This window comes from Pezoporus wallicus, unplaced genomic scaffold (assembly GCF_028554395.1).
Source record: "Pezoporus wallicus isolate ANWC-B61680 ecotype Strahan unplaced genomic scaffold, APGP_CSIRO_Pwel_v1 scaffold_11491, whole genome shotgun sequence".
Taxonomy (NCBI): domain Eukaryota; kingdom Metazoa; phylum Chordata; class Aves; order Psittaciformes; family Psittacidae; genus Pezoporus; species Pezoporus wallicus.
Genome location: NW_026642649.1, coordinates 7,104,555 through 7,124,858, shown reverse-complemented (window position 1 = coordinate 7,124,858; position 20,304 = coordinate 7,104,555). Strand labels below are relative to the sequence as shown.

Sequence of the window (20,304 nt, the reverse complement as noted above, 5' to 3'; positions counted from 1 at the left end):
CCATCTGTGTATGATGCAGTGTACTTGCAGTGAAATTGTTTTGTTGTTGTTGTTGTCCGTAATATGATCTTTCATGCTTAGCTGGTATTCCAAAACACCAGGAAAATGCATTAACTTAATTTCCTTCTCTTGGTGATGTTATTAATTTAAATAACTTGGAGCTTTAATAATGTAAATAAGGGGACATGTGTACTTCATCCCTGATGATGTGCTGCAATTACAGATGGCTTGTAGAGTGAATCTTTAACACCTTTGCAAACAAAATAGAGGTAATTGTTATATAAACATCTTCAGGTTTGCATTTTGGTGTAAGTACTGTTACTCGAGTGACGTCTAGGATTTTGGTTTGCCAGGTAGGCACACTTACGTAGCATTTTATGTGCCAGATTAAATGCCAGTAGAATTTAAATGATTGTAGATTATTAGGAAGCTTTCCTATGTAAGAATGTAGATGATAACATTCAGATTAATTTGTCATGGGCATACTGTTAAATTGCTTAAATAAATAAGTTTTCCTGCCTTTTAGTTTTGTGGGGGCATGGAATGTATTCATGTTTGTCTTAAACAAAACTGCCTCTTTAGCTGGAGAGCTTGCTGGTGCTAAAACTGCAGCTTCTCATGTCTTCAACTTTCTCTTCTTCTGACAGCATCTTTCCAGCTTCTTATTCAGAAGCAATGGGAAAACAGTCTTGCTGTGATTCTCCCCCTGTTCAAGCAGTATATAATATTATCATCAACATAAACATCAATTCCATGCATATGTTATGATTTCCAGAAAAAATAATTGCTTAAGTAGGTGGACACTGCATTAGTGAGAGGTTTGGGTTTTTTGGCGGTGTTTTTCTAGATGAATTCTGTTTGATTTCTGTTCTGCCTTCCACACACGTTTCATGTTTGTATCTCTGTTCTTCAGGCTGAAGCTCGCCTTCTTGAGGAACAGCGTAGAGTTCAGGTCTATCTCCATGAGAGCACACAGGATGAGTTGGCACGAAAATGTGAACAAGTGCTTATTGAAAAGCACCTGGAGATATTTCATACAGAGTTCCAGAATTTGTTGGATGCAGACAAAAATGAAGGTAAGGAGATGCAAACACTGGGTTTAGGCTTAAAGCTCCTCCCTGATGATTTGTGAATAATGTAAATTCTTGTGATTGCTAAATGTGATTTGTTCAGGCACTAGATTAAGAGAGAAGACAGACACTAAACTAGGGGATGAGCAGCTTTTGATTAAATTGGGATGGCTGAGGGTATTGCCTCAAGAAGCCTATTCTGATTCCAGATATTAAGGCAAAACAGCACTACTTCTGATTTCTTTTAACATGGCTGGAAGAGCTTCAAGAGCACTTGAGCCATCCTTCCAGCAGGGGCTGAAGCTCATATGAAAGAGATGCGAGAAGAAAAACAGACCAAGAGTCTCACCAGCTGTTTCAGCTTAATTCATGGACCTTTTAGATTTTTAAAATCCAGGTTGTCTGGAAGTATTTATAGGAAATGTTAAAAGAGGAATGGAAGCAAATGTGGAGCTTCTAAAATATGGCTTCTATATTTATATAAGATACATAAAACCACATATAAAGCACAAGGAAAGAGTAGAAATTATTAATAGATGAGATAATTTTTAGCTGTGAAAATGAGTTTCAAGTGCCAATAGTGGATCAAGTTTATACCTTCAATAGAGAACACGGAATGAATACTTATTTTAGAGGAACCACTGAAGAAGTCAAGCTTATCAAAGCATTTATGTATCTTTAAGGAATTGACAGGTATGTTTTATGAGTTTCTTCAGGAGGTAATGCTTAAGTAAGTCGAAACTGGCCGCAGATAATTCCTATGCATTATGCAGATGAATAAGATGAATGGTGTTTCTGATTTTTTCCAGTTGGGGAATTCATTAAATCTCTATAGGAAGTCAAGGCAATAACTGTAATACTGCTTTAGGGAAAGTGACAGAATTGAAGAGATACTGTGATGTAAGTTACTATTGATGTTGTCGTGGTTTAAACCCAGTCAGGCAACTCATTCACTCACTACCCCCCCCCCTTCTTTCCCTCCCCCTACTCCCGGAGGAACGGAGAGGAGAATCAAAAGAATGCAACTCCGACAGGCTGAGATAAGAACAGTTTAGTAACTAAGGTATAACACAGATCACTACTGCTACCACCAGTGATAATAATGATAAAGGAAATAACAAGGGAAGAGAATACAACATCTCACCACCAGCCAACCGATAACTTGCCCCCCTCCAGCCCGACCAAGCACCGACCGGTGCCTCCTCCAACCCTGCAGTCCCAGCCCTTCTGGCTAACTCTCAGTTACATCCTGGGCATGACGTGCTGTGGTATGGAATACCTCTTTGGTCAGTTTGGGTCAGGTGTCCTGTCTCTGCTTCCTCCCGGCTTCCCCTCCTCCCTGGCAGAGCATGAGGCTCACAAAGTCCTTGGCCAAACCAAAACATCATTGTTATCAGCTCTGTTCCCAAGTCAAAAGTCAAAACACAGCACTGCTCCAGCTACCAAGAAGGAGAAAAATGACTGCTGCTGCTGAACCCAGGACAGATGTTCATTTGAGAGCTGTGAATTGCAACTATGCCTCTGTCTCTTTATATATCAACATTAAAATAGCAACTACTGTAATCATCTTGTTGATAACTAGGAGATGCTTCAAAATAGTAAAGGGCAATTGTGCATGATTAGGAGGTCAGAAGTTACCTGTTTCAAATGTAAATAGAAGATTATTTTATCCTGCACAACTAGAGGTTGCTTCTGTTTGTAAATAAACGTATTTACCCTGTAATTGGAAGAGATTTTGATGCAGATGGGTGTTGACTAGTAATATGACTTTATAAATGTCTTCTGACAATGGAAATAGCAATAGCACAAACTAGAAAATCATTTTTGGACTCCGGAGGCCTTCCCAGGTTTTTCTTTTTCCTCTTACTTTTTGAAGCTTGTAGGCTATGTGAGCCTTTAATACAGTCACTTACCACAGCGGTGCAATTCTTTAAGTCTGTCAGGGTAGAAAGGAAAAGTAGTACCTTGTGTCTTGGGCACTGCCTTGTTACACACCTTTGGTTTTACCTTCATTTGGGTTATTTCTAAGATTAATTAGGCGTTAAAAAAATAGGAGCTCTTCACTGAGAAAGTACAAAGTATCTGTCCTGCTGAGCATTAATAATATAACCCAAAACCCTCTTCAGTATGAGCCTTTTCACAATTACTAATTGATTTGGGGAAGTCTTGGCTCAAAACTGCTGTGATTTTAACACGCAGCTTTGACATCTCTGTAGTGACATCCAATTTGTTTTTACCTTTGTTAGTTCTGTTCCTTGGTAATGCTTTTCAGAACCTTTTCTTTCCTTGGGAAGTGTTAATACACAAAAGGCTAAAGGTGGTGGTAGATCTCTGGTAAGTGGCCTGTTCAGAATAACCAGGGGAATACTGTACTCTTAGCACAGCCAGCAGTAACACTAACGGTAGTCCTAATTCATGGCAACGCTTCAAACTTTATCTGAGTAAGTTGGGGTTAACTCCATTCTTAAAATCATTGCACCTCTTTAAATTTGTGAAAACTAGAAATCAGAAGTAGCTCTATTTCTATAATTAAATCAGGTTTTTTCTTCTGAAGTTTTGTGTAGCATTGTGAAGGTCAAACAGGTCATAATACTGAACAGGTTTTCTCTTTAACTAGTCTTACCTTTTCATGTTGGTGCAAGGATTTTCTATACTGTATGATTTTTTTGCTGTAGCTTTCTCTGCCGTTTTAAAGGAGCAATTGCACGTACAGTTTCGTTGATGATGGATGTTTTAATTCCTATTGGCAACCTGTAAATAAGAAATTGGAGTCATAGCTAGTACAAATGGGAGATGTTGGCTTTCCTTATTTTGCAGACTTGGGTCGCATGTATAACCTTGTATCTCGAATCCAGGATGGCCTCGGAGAGCTGAAAAAACTTCTGGAAACCCACATTCATAATCAGGGTCTAGCTGCAATTGAGAAATGTGGAGAAGCTGCTCTAAATGCAAGTACACCGTCAGAATAAGTCTCTATGGGGTTGCTGCTGAGGAGGGTGAATGCTTCCTGATACAATTTCCGATCTGCTTATGTTTTCCCTCTCGCTGATTTGATTTGTGAGGACTGAACAGTTATCAAATGTTGATAATAGGCTTAAAGCGACAGTCACATCACTGTGTCACCGGTCTTCAAGCTGTGGGTTTGTGTTCTTGGTTTGGTTTTGTTCTTGGTGGGTTTTGTGGGGAGCCCTTCAGAGCTTTTGTTCTGCCACCCCTTTTTCCCCTCCTCTGGGCGGGATGGGGAGAAGAATCGAAAGCATGTAAAACCCATGGGTTGAGATGAGAAGAGTTTCCTAACTAAAGTACAGCATACTGCTACTGATGATGATAATGATAAGGGAAACAACGAGGGAAGAGAATATAAAACTAAAAGTAGGCAAGAAAAAAAAGCCCACAAGTGTTGCACACTACAATGGCTCACCACCCGCTGACCAATACCCAGCCCAATCCGAGCAGTGATCGCTCCCTTCTAGGTGACTCCTCCCTTTTTGTATTCCGGGCATGATGTGCTGTGGTATGGAATACCCCTTTGGTCAGTTTGGGTCAGGTGTCCTGTCTCTGCTTCCTCCTGGCTTCTTGTGCCCACCCTCACTGGCAGAGCATGAGACTGAGAAGTCCTTGATTGGGGTAAGTGCTAATGGCAAGAGCTAAACCATCAGTTATCAGCACTGTTCTGAGACTGAAGTCCAAACAGCACTGCACCAGCTGCTGGGAAGAAGAAAAATTACTGCTGAAACCATGGCACATCATCTTTTAGGCCTATGACTGCGATGGGACTGTGCAGGGCAAGTTTCTGTTGGTTTTAGGAGTTTGGTGAATGGTTTTATTTTATTTGTAAAAGCATGAAAAATGCAAGAGGAAGACAAGTGCCTGTAGTGATAGGACAAGGGAGAATGGTTTTAAACTGACAGAGGGGGGACTGAGATTAGGTATAAGGAAGAAATTCTTTAATATGAGGGTGCTGAGGCACTGGCACAGGATGCCCAGAGAAGCTGTGGCTGACCCATCCCTGGCAGTGTTCAAGATCAGGTTGGATGGGGCTTGGAGCAACCTGGTCTGGTGGAAGGTGTCCCTGCCTGTGGCAGGGGGTTGGAACTGGATGGGCTTTAAGGTCCGTTCCAACCCAAAGCATTCTGTGGTTCTATGGTGAATTCTACCTAACTTCATTTATGTGTACTGTATCTAAACAGGCACAGCTACAGGTTGGGCAGAGAAGAGATTCAGAGCAGCCCTGTGGAGAAGGACTTGGGGGTGTTGGTTGATGAGAAAATGAACATGAGCTGGCTTCAGTGTGCGCTTGCAGCCCAGAAAGCCAACCGTATCCTGGGCTGCATCAAAAGGAGCGTGACCAGCAGGTCGAAGGAGGTGATCCTGCCCCTTTGCTCTCGTGAGACCTCACCTGGAGTATTGTGTGCACTTCTGGTGTCCTCAACACAAAAAGGACATGGAACTGTTGGAACAAGTCCAGAGGAGGCCACGAGGATGATCAGGGGACTGGAGCACCTCCCGTATGAAGACAGGCTGAGGAAGTTGGGGCTGTTCAGCCTGGAGAAGAGAAGGCTGCGTGGAGACCTCATAGCAGCCTTCCAGTATCTGAAGGGGGCCTATAAGGATGCTGGGGAGGGACTCTTCATTAGGGACTGTAGTGACAGGACAAGGGGTAACGGGTTAAAACTTAAACAGGGGAAGTTTAGGTTGGATATAAGGAGGAAATTCTTTCCTGTTAGGGTGGTGAGGCACTGGAATGGGTTGCCCAGGGAGGTTGTGAATGCTCCATCCCTGGCAGTGTTCAAGGCCAGGCTGGATAGAGCCTTGGGTGAGATGGTTTAGTGTGAGGTGTCCCTGCCCATGGCAGGGGGATTGGAACTGGATGATCTTAAGGTCCTTTCCAACCCTGACTATTCTGTGATTCTGTGATAATCAGCTGAGCAAATGCTTCTCAATTTCTCTGTAGTCAGTGGAGAGAAATAGTCACACCAGCTTGACTCATCTGACCTATTTTAGACTTCTACTGCAGAATGAGTTGTGCTCTAGTCTTCATTAACTATATTAAGGCTGTGTTCAGTCAGAAGATTACTGCTTCTTTTGCTTTTGGTTATTTTTTTAAGTCCTTGTGATCAGTAAACACCTTTCCTGAATGTCCTTCAACTCCACTTGAATTTCTTGTCTGGGAGCTTGTTTTTTATCTCAAGCACAGCATTAGATCAGTGCTCCACTTAGCCTATGTCTGTCTTCAGTGGCAACAGGCAATGTTTTCCAGGATCCTGATAAAACCCTGCCCCCAAACTCTTGCTGTTTGTTGCCAGCATCCAGAGCTCTCTCAATAGGAATGTTACATGTTACTTTCATGCCCAGTCATTTTAGTTTTCATTTATGAACCTGTTGTCTGTGAGTTTGTCTAATCCAAACTTGAATCTGCTGGTATTATCTGCTTCCAACAGCCTATCTCCTGTGGCAGACATCCACTGCCTTATAAAAGATGTTCTTTACCATATGTCTTAAACTTGCTTCCTGTCACTTATCAAGTGCCCTATAGTTGTAAAACTGCTTTTAGTGATTGTTCATCTTTTCAGTTATCCTCCTCATTTTGTAAACCTTTCAAACTTCTGATCCCCAAATTGAAGACTTGTAGCCAAAAACTATAGTAGCTGTTGTAGAGTAGCTGCCTTGTCTGTCTGGTGCTTTAGTTGCCACCAGTCCCTACTCTCCAACTCTACTCTGTCTTTGTTGGGATCAGTAACTACACATAGGACTCAATCTGTGAGTGCCATAAACTTGATGCTTATTGGCAGTTGGCTGCCACTGGCTGTTGAGCAGATAATCATTTAGAATTGTCACCAATGACTGAGGTCTCTGTGCCAAGTTGTACATATTTGGGATATACCCGTTGTGTTCTTACTATGGGGGTTTAAGGGTATCTGCTATAGCAGCTGCCACTTCGATTGTCCACTTCTCTCAGGTCTCATTTGAATTACGCTTACATCTTTGACCGTGTTTGCAATGTTTTGTCTTCTTTTGTACTGCATAACATAGTACGCACTGTGCACTGTGGTTGCTGTAAGTGAAAGCTGGTGCTAATGTAAGTCGGTCCTGGACCTAAACTAGTCTGGATACTGTTTTACCTTTAAGATATTTCTTTGCCTATAAAGATTTGCTTAAGCCAGTGAGGAGCTCTGTTGAGGAGGAAGTAGAATGCAGAAGGTCAACAGGTTGCAAAAAGCCAATCTCTCTTTATTGCAGGATCCAAAAATGTATGTACAGACAGTGTTGGATGTCCATAAGAAGTACAATGCTTTAGTCATGTCCGCGTTCAACAATGATGCTGGCTTTGTGGCTGCACTTGACAAAGTAAGTGCGTGTAGTGGCATATGGTGAGCTCTTATTTCTATTCAGTGTTTTGTCTCCCAGAATTTCACTGTCTTTTGTGATTTATAGGCCTGTGGTCGATTTATAAATAATAATGCCGTGACAAAAATGGCTCAATCATCCAGTAAATCCCCAGAGCTACTGGCACGATACTGTGACTCTTTACTAAAGAAAAGGTACGTCCTCAAAGACAAAATATTGCTTCAGGTTTCTTCTGTTTTGAAGGGGTTTAGCATGTGAAGTCTTAGGTTGTGTTGTCAGAAACAGAACTTAGTGGTTCAAGACAGATTAATTATACCAACTTCTGAACACATGAATTTCAATGGGACTGTTCCTAAAGGATATAGAGAGTTTACTTCTTCCTTTTTTTTAAGAAGAGGGGAGAAATAAATATACCTTTCCTTTCTTATAGGAAACTGAGTTTGTTGGGGCTTTTTTCTTTCTTAATAAAACAGAAGGGGTTCTTAAGGTTTTTTGGTTTTCCCTAAAAAATGTGAGTTGTGTTCTGTGTTGTAAAGAGGAGATGCATGCTCCCTTTTTCCATTAAAACGCTTGCTTTCCTCTGTATGTTCTTCCATCTGGGTAGAAATTGAGGAGGACAAAAAATGCTTTCTAATCTCTTGTGGTTCATAATCTAATTAAGGTATTTGGCTTCAAGTGGTTTAGCAGCTCATATTTTGAGTTGGGATCAGTTCAGTTCATACTGGATTGGTGTCAGTTTTGTCACTGGCAACTTACCTGGCTTTGGTTTTTTTGGGAGGAAGAAAACCGCCACCAAACAGCCCAAAACAGAACAACTTGCTCGCTTTTCCCCATCCCCTCCCTCCTTCAGCAAAGGATTTCTTTTCTATTTATAAATAGTAGCTCTCTGCAGGGTAGATCTTGGCTGTGCCTGATGGACAGGCGTGATACGCAGGAAACCCAACGCCGTGCTACATGAGTTCTTGCTGCTGTGTAGCAGTCAAGACCCAGCTCTCTGAGCTGTGTTCTTTTCACTGTACTAAGAAATGAAGCTAGCATTCAGCAGCAGAAAGAGAGGGATCCATCTATAAGCCCATAAATCCTAAGAAGTATCAGGCTGTTTGGAGGTCCCAAGTGATTCGTGTTCCACAAATTTAAGCCTATTGCTTAGAAATCACTTGCTTCAGAGTCGCTTACATGTGGATTTGTGAAGAGTTCATTTTGTTAACACTGTTTCTCTCTGAAGAGTCTTTGATCCCAGAGCTACTCAATCTGTGTTCCTTTTATTTATGAAATTTCCATATACTTCCATACGTGGTTTTAATTCTGTCGTTTTGAGACTCATTAAAAATGCACGTCTTTAATTGCAGCTCAAAGAACCCAGAAGAAGCAGAACTGGAAGATACACTCAATCAAGTGGTAAGATGTCTATAAATCCAGCTCTCTTCTGTGTAAGCTGTGAGAATTGGGCAATACTTGATTGTCATAGAAGTCAGATGAGAGAAAACCTTTTATTTTGTATGTTTGATTGCCTTGCTTAATATTTCGTCTGTACATACTAAACTTCATCTAGGTGTGGCTTGTTGGTAGAAAGTAGATTTAAAGTGGCTACATGGAATTTATGCTTTTGCTTCATGTTAAATAAATAGATAATATGGATAAAGTTTTTTCCTTACAAGCTATTTTGTCTTTTCCAGATGGTTGTCTTCAAGTACATTGAGGATAAAGATGTGTTTCAAAAGTTCTATGCTAAAATGCTGGCGAAAAGACTTGTACATCAGAACAGCGCCAGTGATGATGCTGAGGCAAGCATGATCTCTAAACTAAAAGTGAGTATTCCGTGTCTGTCCCATGATTACAGGTCATCAGGCTGCCTTAGAAAGCACGGATGTATGTCCTTTCATGTTTTAAGTGTAATAGAAAAATACACAACCGAGGTCTCCTCCCTGCCCTCTTCCCTTTTCTTTACCTCCTGGAAGCTTATAGTGCATGTCTGTCCAATGGATTTAAGATTGAGTTAAGCCTAATTATTCTTATCCAAATGAATGACATGGATATAATTGTCCAAGGGAATGACTGCTGAAGAGTTGCTTAATTTCATTAACCCTTGTTCATTCAGGGTCAAGCAGAATATGATCTAATACTCTTCTAGTAGTCTGTTTCATTGCTTCCTTTGTAAAGAAAACTTTCTTCACTTTCTGATGATGGTTAAAGAGTGTGTCTGGTTTGGATCAGCACTTTGAGTAAGGCCAATACTTAACTTTGTACATCTTCTTTTAAGAAAATAGGCTCTGATACTTTGTTATTGTGTTCTCCAATGTCAAAAACGTGTGTTGCTGATGTACCTGTGCTTTTAAAATACAGCAAGCTTGTGGTTTTGAGTATACCTCCAAGCTGCAGCGGATGTTCCAAGATATTGGTGTAAGCAAGGACTTGAATGAGCAGTTTAAAAAGCACCTGACCAATTCAGAACCATTAGATTGTAAGTAATACCTTTACCTAAGTTACTGTTGAGTAGTTCAGCTTCTTCTTATGTCTGCAGAGCTCACTGTAGGAGGGAAATACTTGATTGAGACATCACCTCCCCAGAAGTCAGTGTTATTTTGGCCATGATATCTAGGATTTTTAAATCAGTCTTTTAGGTTTGTACTTTGTCTTCTATAGTAGCACTTTATATCTTCTGTATGGGTAGTCTCCTCCTGATTTCACAGCTCTTGTTTTGGGATGTAACTAAATGAAGTTGAATCCCGTCTTTCCTTTTTCCTTCTTTATTTCTTCCTGTTTTGTTTTTGATTAGAAAAGATGTTTTTCTTCAAACATTTTTGAGCACAATATGGCTGAATGTCATACTTGTGTAAAAAGCAGTAAGGCAAAAGGAGATTGCTTGGTAGGTTGTTAAACAGCTCAGTTACTTACAGGCATACAAGTGTATAGATGTATGCTTACAGATGTATATTTGTCACCAAAGCACACTGAAACAAGTTCTTTAAAGCACTGTTGGGTTACATTTAGAGTCGTGCATTGTCAGGCTTAAATTGTACTTAGTTTTTGCTTTAAATGTGAAATGTTTGCTCTTGCAGTTGTGTGCTGTGGGGTGGGGAGTTTGAGTTACACATAAAAATGAATGCTTACAGTGCACGTTAAAAGTGAAATCCATTGTGGGGATAGAAGCAGACTAATAACCTCTGCAAATGAGAGAAAGTGGAGTGACTGTGACCGTAAATCTAAAGCTCTCCAAGTACAGTGATTTCTTACATGAATTCCTTTGGTTTGTGGTCTGAATAAAAAATATGTAGCTTAGTATTTTTCACCATGTCAGTTTGAGCAAAAGGCCCAAAAAAAACCCCCACAGGCCCCACTTCTTGTGTTAGAGTGGGGCCTGTGTGTTTTATGAGACTGGTAGGAGCAAAGGCGATAATGCCAGAGCTCAGCCTCTTCACCTCTCTTGCAGTGGATTTCAGCATCCAGGTGCTGAGTTCTGGATCGTGGCCATTCCAGCAGTCCTGCACGTTTGCTCTGCCGTCTGAGGTGAGGCGCTTGCGCTTGGTTCATCCAAACACGGAATCTTTGTGTGAGAAACCTGTTTCAGGAGGTTGTTGTCTCCTCCTGTTCTGGTGTGTGTCACAGAGGGCTGGAGGTGTCTCTGGTGTTTGGCTGGAGGATATTCAGAACAAGCTGATTGAGTAAGGTAGTAGGAGGGAGCTGTGTGCAGTGCTTTCTCTTGTGGGAAGACCCTGCTTAATGCGTCTTTCTTCGAAACTTCCAACAGGAGCTGAAGACAATCTTTGTTGGTGTGTGTTTCTGCGTATAATTTTATTGCCATTGCTTTGGCTTTGTCCAGTAAAACCTTTAGATATTACAGTCATCAGTTCTTTGTTGAGTGCTTAATCCAGAACAAGCAATTCATGAATACATAACGTGAGAAATATGTTTAACTGCTGTACTTGGGGGATGAAGGTGGTGGAAAGAAATCTCCTTTCTACCCTTGCTTAATGTATTGCAAAAGGGAGAATGGAACTTAATACTTGTTTAGGTTTGTATGGTTAATGACACTTCAAGAGGAAACTCCTAACACAGGAAAACCTTCATCCAGTCTGAAGAATCTGAATGCTCTGGGTTTCTGTTTGTCTCGTTCTGACAACATGGCAGTGAAGGGTGATGAGATTTGAGTCTCCTTTGTTGCAGAGCACGCTCTAGTGATGGTAGATGGAGGTAAATAATGTAATTTCTTTATTTGCTGTTGTTTTTATACAGTTAGAACGGAGCTATCAGAGATTTACTGCATTTTATGCCAGTCGTCACAGTGGAAGGAAATTAACGTGGTTGTATCAGCTGTCCAAAGGGGAATTGGTTACCAACTGTTTCAAAAACAGATACACGTTACAGGTAAGGGTAACGTTGTGCCAATAGCACTCAGTGGTGATTGCAGTCACAGGGCTGGGTGCAGCTGATCATTAAGAGACATGCGTTCATGCTCTGCTCCAGTGGAGATAGTTGTCTTTCCTTACCTTAAAGGACCATCGTGCAGATAAATGTGTTTAAAATGAAGAGTGTAGAGGTTGAAGGAGTGGAGTCTCTGTGAATACCTGTGCTTGCACACAAACTCATGGGTAGTGCGGTGAATTTGTATGTCAGAATATTCATTAGCAGTATGTAATGATGCATCTCAATAAGTATTTTAAATCACTCAGTTCCTTAATCGGGGATGTGGGGAGCGTATGTTTGTATGCATATACACACACATACATGTTTAGCTACTGTGTACGATGCTCACATGCATTCATTAGCTTTATTCCTGTGAATAATGCTACTGCCCTTAAATAAAGCAGAGCAAAGGTGCAAGACCTGCTGGCTACAGAGCCATGTATTACTGAGGTGAACATAAATGCCAGCCCTCCCCAGATGGTGGTTGGCGTTATGATTAACAGAGCCTTTATTCTGTGCTTTATTTATTGATACTTCAGATCTGTTTAAAAGCAAATTGACTTATTAAATGGAATACATTACTTGTGGTTTTAAATGGGTGTTGAACTGTGTTGTGTGAGAGAACTGCAGCCTCTCTGCATAAAATCTCAGGCTCTTTACACCTCCCTGTCTGCTTTCGCTGACAAAGTCGACTGAAGAGGGGAGTTCACAGCAGTGAGAAGAAACAATATAACCTCAGACTCGAGCTTGTCATCAGCATATGTTAACCCTCTGGTGATAGGTGTGAATAAGCCACTGATACAAGCCTTGTTTATAAACTTGGTTTCATTATTCTGCTGGAGCTGGGAGGGTTGTGGGGATGAATCCAGTGTTCGCTGGAGCTTTTAATGAAGATGAAATGGGTAGGAGGCAGGGACTGACAGAGGAAAATAATTAAAAGTTATATTAACAAATAGATAAGGCTTTGACACCGCAATAGAAGATTTGATGAAGCATCTGCAGCCACTTAAATGATCATAATCTTAGGGCTTATGTTTAGATAACGCTGGAAGGTAGAGGTCTGGTTGTATGAGCAACAGTAGAGTTTTCTGTATTGTAATGATGAGCAGGAGTTGGTTATTCTGTTGTCCAGATATTCCCGTATATATGTGTGACTGGTGAGTTTCAGGCTGTTCAGATGCAGTTCATTCTCATTTTCTGATTTCCCTCCTCTCCCCTTCGTTCTCTTTTTTAGGCATCCACATTCCAGATGGCGATTTTACTGCAGTACAACACAGAAGATGCCTACACCGTGCAGCAGCTGACAGACAGTACCCAAATAAAAATGGTAGTGACTTTGCACATTTTATCCCACTTGTGAACAAGTCTGTGGGTCTTCAGGGCTCTTCCTGCTATTGTAAGAAATTGGGATTAGACATGGCACAGGGTGCCCAGAGAAGTGATGAATGCTCCATCCCTAGCAGTGTTCAAGGCCAGGCTGGACAGAGCTTTGGGCAGCATGGTGTAGTGTGAGGCGTCCCTGCCCATGGCAGGGGATTGGAAATGGATGATCTCAGGGCTCTTCCCAACCCAAACCATTCTGAGATTCTATGCCTGAAGCCAGAATTGTTTTCTGTCCTGGAGACAGATGTGCTCTACTCTTGGCCAATTTGCTTTGTTGTAATTGTAACTGCCTAGTCTTCTGATGAATCTTAGTGTGTATATACTCCTCCTTGTGACTGCAGTGAATTGTCTAGCTTCCTACTGAGCTCTGGTAGGATGCTTTCAGTATCCCACAGTGTACCTTGTAATATTAAAAGACAGCATTTAAGGAAAAGCAGCATTTTCCCCTGAATGAATGATCTGTGCATCTGTTCTGCTTTGCATCTCAGGGCCTACCTACATGGCCATAGTGAAATCTGCAGCTTTATTGGCTCACTGTCTTGTGGAAAAGGTTCCCTCATTTCTTTCCAAGTGGATTTGATGGCCGTAGTTTATTTGGCACCCGTGTCCTTTACTACTAGGTTTGCATCTTGTGTGAAGTGGGGCAACTTCTAGTCAGTGCGATCTTTAGTTTTAGGAATGTCTGTCTAGAAAGTTACGGCTGCTGCTGGTTCACAGCAAACCCAGGGCTTTTATGGGGTTATCATTTATAATAGATGCTTGTTTGCAGATATTTGCTTATTTCTTTTGCCCCAGTTATGGTTGGACCATAATAAATCTGGCTCCTAAATCAGTAACTGGAAAGATCTGTTGTTTGGCATCAGTCTTTCTAAAGCATTTGATGTTATTTCACTGACTGCAAGGGGGATACATCCTGACACCTGGACGGGACCATATTACATTTTACTCCTTCTCTTTACTTTACTTACTGTACTTTACTTCACTTTACTTACATTTCGACTGCTTCTTCTCACTCATTTTACAGTGTTCTATGCTTGCTAGACCTTACTCTAAATATATGTGTTCTTGTTGAAGTATTGTAAGTTAAAGGTGCTGTCTGCACTGCTAATGCTCTCTGTAATTTTGTAGGATATCTTGGCACAAGTTCTACAGATACTCTTGAAATCCAAATTGCTTGTAAGTACTCCTGCTTTTTTATGGCTGCTTAACACTCAGCAACACGTATCGAGGGATGTGTATTTATTGGTTTGTTTTATTCATTCCTTGCAGGTTTTGGAAGATGAAAATGCAAATGTTGATGAGGTGGAGTTAAAACCAGATACCTTAATAAAACTGTATCTTGGTTATAAAAAGTAAGGAAAAACTTCAGCAGCATCCATCATTTGTGTGTAATGGGGAGCATCCTCCTCTGCTTTCAATTTGGGTAAAACCTAAAATACGTGGGATGAAAGTTCCAGGGTTCAAATGATAATTCACATATAGACCCAACATTACCAGCCTGGGGGGGGTGGGTAAGGTTTCAGCTGTCTTTGACTTTGTCATGAAGTCTCTCAAAGCCTGGATGTCCTTCTTGTGCCTCAGTTCTTGTCTAATTCTTGTCTAATTTATCTCTGGTAAGAAATGGTGCTGGTTTGTACCAAGGTGCACGACTTGCATGCACTCAGCAAAACACATTATGGTTTGTAAGGTTACAGTAGCGTACAGTGCCCAACAAAGGTCAAAGTCTTAAGTGCTTGTCCACTAGAGGGAACAGGAGATCAGCAGGTTCAGTTTAGAACTTCAGAGTGAGCAGTGGTTGGGGAACTTAACAACCCTCAATTATCAGGAGGTTTTCTTACCTACTTTAACCAGTGTTCTCTCAATGTGTGTTTTCAGCTCTTCACAGTACTGTGGTGACTTCTTACCATGCTTACCAGAGCATAGACATAAACACACACACATTCAGTGAGGAGTTCAGTGCTTCCTGAGGATAAGATCTGAGCAAAAGGAACATTTTAAACCCTTTCCTTGTACCTCACTCTTTATCTGTTTTCTTCCCTCCTTGACCAATAATTAAAGGTTAGGGAATTCCTGGTCAGTTGTGTTAAGGCAGTGATAGAAGCAGCTCAGGGTCACTGTACTGCGTGGCTCGGTGGTTCCCAATATACGGCACACAGGACTATACTAGAGTAACAGATCCCCTCTCCGCTCCAGCATTCCCCATGCCCTGGCTTTTTCTGGAGTTGGGTTTTGCTCAGGGTTTGTTTGGTTTCTAAACAGGCTCATTGTTTTATTGACCTCTGGTGTTTTCCTTTACAGCAAGAAATTAAGGGTAAACATCAACGTGCCAATGAAGACTGAACAGAAGCAGGAGCAAGAAACTACACACAAAAACATAGAGGAAGATAGGAAACTACTGATTCAGGTGACTTGCATTGCAGGATGCTGCCATGCTGTGAACTTCAGAATTACAGTGTTGTGATCCTGTAATGAAATTCATTGTGGGGTTTTCTTGAGTTCTATTAAGAGACAACAGGCCATTGCATTGCACTGCGTCAGAGCTAAAACTGTATTTACAGTGCTCTTAAGGGTGACTGCAGTCTGTCATAGAAAATCATAGTATCACAGACTGGTTTGGGGACTCTAAAGCTCGTCCAGTACCAACCCCTGCCATGGGCAGGGACACCTTCCACTAGAGCAGGTTGCTCCAAGCCCTGTCCAACCTGGCATTTCCAAAATGTGGAAGGCATGGTAGGACACTGTTCTTCATGTCTGCTTATATCATGTTGATGAGGGTTTGGGTTCTGTGGATGCAGACACCCCCTGACGTCCGCGCAGGGTGAAAGCCAGGTAGCATGGACTTAACCGTGTGTTTTCTATCAGTTCATCTGGGCTCCACTTGAGAAGCAAAGGGGTGGGGGAAGGAAATACAAATGTGCTACTTAGAGTGTCACAGTAAGGTTATATATATGAAGTAAGGCTTTCTGTTACCTAAGTGTGGTTTCATGTAGCTCTTGGTACCGGTTGGTACTATTGTTATGACTGACCATAAGCATAGTTTGTAACATTCGTATGTCAAAACCACTTCTGCTGACTGTATGCTGTGTAGAATCTGAGTGCTTAAAGTCTGTGTGAGTAGTGGACACCTGTAGGCATGCTTCTCCCCCTCTGTGCTCAGGGTTGCTGTGATGATGCTTCTTGTGCTAGCAGACATGATCTGCTGGGGAAGTAAAAATGGCTTTATCCAGCAGCAGGACAAGTAGTTTGCTCCTAAGCACCTTTCCATCTTTGCTGTGCAGGCTGCTATTGTGAGAATCATGAAAATGAGGAAGGTTCTAAAACACCAGCAACTCCTTGGAGAAGTGCTAACACAGCTGTCCTCAAGGTTCAAGCCACGAGTTCCAGTAATTAAGGTGAGAACCACAGCTCTAAACCCGTGTTCCAGAAGGTGAGGAGGACATAGACTGAATACATGCTGCTGAATTAAAAAGGAAAGCCAAGGAGATGGGGTGGGTAGGGACAGATTTTTGGAGCTGTAAATAAGTAGGAAATATTTCAACCAGAAATAGGGTGTTTAGAAAATGCGTGTTTTGTACTGTTGGCAGTGGTAAAATAGCAGCTTGATTGCATCTTTCCACATCAGTGCCAGCTTACAGTCTTCGCTCCAGGCTTACCTCTTCTTCCTGCCTTCCCAGTTGTGGGAGTTCCACTGCTAGTGACCCAGCTCAATAGAAAGTTTCGTGCTCTCTCCTAGAACAAAGAGGATTAGTGAAGTCCTCTGCTTGATGCGGTCAGAGTTGCCCTGGTTTGTGCCCTTTGCCTACTCCCCTGCTTCACTTGGCAGGAAGCTCGGTGGCCAAAATCACTCGCAGGTTGTAGCAGCCATAGAGGGGTGTCCCACCACTTGCGTTTGTTCCTCCCACAGAAATGCATCGACATCCTGATCGAGAAGGAGTACTTGGAACGTGTAGATGGTGAGAAGGACACCTACAGTTACTTGGCTTAACGTTTTTATTAGCAATTACTTGACTGTGTGACACTCGGCAAATAGGTATGTGATGGAAAGAACGAAAGCAACGGAACTTCATAGCAGCCACCCTGCTGCCATTTGGACCTCCCTTTTTAATACCTGAGACCAGGACTCCCATCAGCCAGTCTCAGCTTTACATCAGAACTGCTCAGGATTGATACATTTCAAGTATGTAAATATGGACACCAATGCCATTTAACCTAATTTAAGAACAGAAAGGAATCAAACCCTTCTCCTTTAAGGGTTGCATGCTACTGCATTTAAATCAATACATTGGCTATAGGATAAACAGCTGCCATCCCAGGCAGCACTTAGAAATGTTGGCAGCACTTTGAGAGCGAGTCTGAATGGACCCATGTGTAATCTGCTATGAAAACCCATTTGTATAGTGTGTTTCATTTTTTAATGTGTGATAAATAAAAAACAAAACAAAAAATTAAAAGATTTCTGTACAAGTTGCATTTGGTTTTAAGTTTCATGATTTATCTTTCTAAATGTAAATAAAAGGTATAATGGTTATGAAAGCTGTAGAAATTCGTTTCACTTCTCCTCCTTTGCCAGGGCTTCTGGCGATTTAAGCACACTTTGTTCTTTTAAGCAATGAATTGTCATCTACCATCAGATGTGTTATTTCTTTTTTGAGAGGAAATAGCTTTGAACAGAAAAGAAAGTTGTGATGATTTCACAGGGTATGCAAAATAGAAAACACTTAGAATATACACAGCAGTACTTGCTGATCTGATAGTGGAGGGGTTTCTAGTGTTGTTTAATATACTGTGAAGGGCATCACCTCTGCCTCAGTGCTGCCCTGTATGAAGAAGGTTTTGGCTACCCCTTTCTTTGACTAGGACAGAAAATTGAGTGTTCTGGAACATCATTAATGACCATGAAATGCAACCTGTGATGAGAATTAAAATAGCTTGGAGTGTTACTGCACCTGTATTGAGGGACCAGACTTCACTCCATTCTTCTTACACTGTTCTGTGTTCATTTGTCCATGTGAAATTTGACTTTCACCGCTGCCATCCTCACAGGTCTCCCTTTTGGTAACTTACTTAACCAAATTTTTGCAGCCAAACCCTTCTTCCCCCCCCCCGCCCTTAGAATGTGGGTTCTACTCAGTGTTTGTTCTGGCATGAAGGGAGCCGGGTTTTGTGTCAATTCTCATTTTTCTCTGAGGGAAATTGAACTTTTCATGGTTACAGTGGAGCTGTGACCTACAAGGCTGTGGGTTAAGAAAATAAAATAATGGAGCAGTATTAGATGTGATCCAAATGGATTTGGAAAATGGGAGATGAGTCTCAGCCCCACTTGAGCTTTTGCATGCTTGCTGTCCCTATTCAGAAAGAACTTAAAATTGCCCTGAGGACTGCAGCTTGGGTAATAGAAGCCTCTTGATGTTCCTTTTTCAAATTGCATCTTGGAATTTGGAAGACTGGAGCTTGTGCTGCTGTTTGTGCTGGCTTTACAACGCTGTTTTGTGTGGTTTGCGTAGCCTCTTCAGGCAGAAAGCTTTGAGTTAGTAGGTTATAGCAGGGTATAAGAGTGGTGGGGTGAAAAGAAACAGGCTGAATGATTCAAGGCTCAAAGCCCAGCCTTAGCCCTTCACTGGTTAAAGCAGTTTCTCTGTACATGGTGTATGAGGTAAGGACTGATGAGGCTTAGCAAAAGCAGAGAAAAACTTTTAAACACTGATATTGTGACAAGAGTTTGGTTGATGATCATCCTCACTGATGTCTCCTGCACTGTCTTTCTTCATATTAATCAAGGAGCATTAACAGAATAGACAAGCATGTACTTGCCTTTGCTCAGAAGCTGAAGGGCAGAATTCCCGTTGCTTCCTCAACTGGCTGACACAAAATTCCAACACAGTTCCAGTAAAAATGAAGAAGTTCAAGTATCCTTTATTCAAGGTTGAAAAATGTACCACACCACGTTATTGCAAAAGTTCATAGGTACAAAACACTTTGCAGCTGGTGAGAAGGCAATAAAAAGTTGGGGTTGGTTTGAAATTTGTTACTATAAATTACAGTTACAGTACTCTGCAAATACAGAATTGCAAATTGCATTTTTGTTTTTACTAAAATTGCCCACAGTACTAGAAATTCCTGAAGATAAGGCAGCTGTTTGTTTAAAAGAAGAGGTAGCTGGTGTCAAGGGATTTCCATTTCTCTTTCAATGCCCACATACTTAAGGGCATCAGCTTGGCTATATCTGAAATTAAAGAAAATAAAACCAAAAATCAAGCCCAGTAACACAGAACATTTTCACTTTGTTCTGACACAAAAAAGCAGCACCAGAGCCCGGTCACAAGCTGGGGCCCTTAATCCTTGCGTGCATTAGCTGATGCAGAATAACGCTGACACTACTCCAGAAACTGCTTTTAGAGCAGTTTGACCAAGAGGAAACATCACAGTGGAATCTCACAATGCTGAAGTTCTTTTTGGCTAGTGGAAAGCAGCTGCATTCCTCAAGGTTGACTGACTTACACAGTATCATCACTGGACAGCTTAGCTTTCTTCGAGGGAGATGACTTAAGAGGAAATTACAAACACAACCCTAACAAGCACTTCTCTAATAACACAAGAATACTTCTTCCCATTTCTGAACACCAGCGGGTACCTAGGGCACCCAGCCTGATGAAGGTTGATGTGCAGGTTTGTCCTTGTTTGTCACTAAACTTTGCTCTACACAAGCTGCTGTTCCAAGTTTGCAAAGCTCTTAACCAGCTGCTTTCTCAAGTCATTCTTACTATACTATCTCATATTAATATCTGTGCAAGGGGACTGGTTCTCTGCTGTTGAGACCTGATGCTGTAAAGGAGGCAGGCACAGTAAGCAGTGGTGAGCTGGGCAGAAATACTGAAAGCTAATCCAGCCTATGATAGGAAGAAGTTACAAAATCCATCTACCAACCTGTAGTCAAAGAACAGTTCTTCGCCAGTCTGAATGGCTCTTTTAGCAAATATTCCTATTCTGTGATCACCGTTAACCATCATAACTGTAAAAAGAAATTGAAACTTATATTAACACAATAATGGTAAAAATGTGTATTCTCAGTAGCCCACATTTCATATGTTGCTAAAAGCAA

General features: G+C 41.5%; 2 protein-coding genes across 9 annotated transcripts in view; one reads left to right on the top strand and one right to left on the bottom strand.

The window, feature by feature from the left end:
• CUL1 (cullin 1) overlaps positions 1-20,304 on the top strand; it is a 304,698-nt gene that overhangs the window by 33,684 nt on the left and 250,710 nt on the right. For 3 of the 4 annotated variants that reach the window (XM_057431538.1, XM_057431537.1, XM_057431539.1), the window contains exons 8-22: positions 914-1,076; positions 3,888-4,018; positions 7,311-7,418; positions 7,506-7,612; positions 8,768-8,816; positions 9,095-9,226; positions 9,762-9,879; positions 10,849-10,925; positions 11,652-11,783; positions 13,057-13,149; positions 14,334-14,381; positions 14,475-14,557; positions 15,504-15,609; positions 16,484-16,597; positions 17,110-17,675. In XM_057431538.1, the coding sequence (XP_057287521.1) occupies positions 914-1,076; positions 3,888-4,018; positions 7,311-7,418; positions 7,506-7,612; positions 8,768-8,816; positions 9,095-9,226; positions 9,762-9,879; positions 10,849-10,925; positions 11,652-11,783; positions 13,057-13,149; positions 14,334-14,381; positions 14,475-14,557; positions 15,504-15,609; positions 16,484-16,597; positions 17,110-17,190 (1,542 nt within the window). In that variant the 3' untranslated portion in view covers positions 17,191-17,675. Of the gene's footprint in view, positions 1-913; positions 1,077-3,887; positions 4,019-7,310; positions 7,419-7,505; positions 7,613-8,767; positions 8,817-9,094; positions 9,227-9,761; positions 9,880-10,848; positions 10,926-11,651; positions 11,784-13,056; positions 13,150-14,333; positions 14,382-14,474; positions 14,558-15,503; positions 15,671-16,483; positions 16,598-17,109; positions 17,676-20,304 lie in introns of those variants that run through there. The other variant, XM_057431540.1, reaches the window with a different exon arrangement.
• Positions 19,093-20,304, bottom strand: part of EZH2 (enhancer of zeste 2 polycomb repressive complex 2 subunit) — a 50,589-nt gene continuing 49,377 nt past the window's right edge. For all 5 annotated transcript variants that reach the window (XM_057431542.1, XM_057431544.1, XM_057431541.1 and 2 more), the window contains exons 19-20: positions 20,130-20,214; positions 19,093-19,428 (exon numbers count right to left, since the gene is read on the bottom strand). In XM_057431542.1, the coding sequence (XP_057287525.1) occupies positions 19,368-19,428; positions 20,130-20,214 (146 nt within the window). In that variant the 3' untranslated portion in view covers positions 19,093-19,367. The remainder of the gene's footprint in view (positions 19,429-20,129; positions 20,215-20,304) is intronic.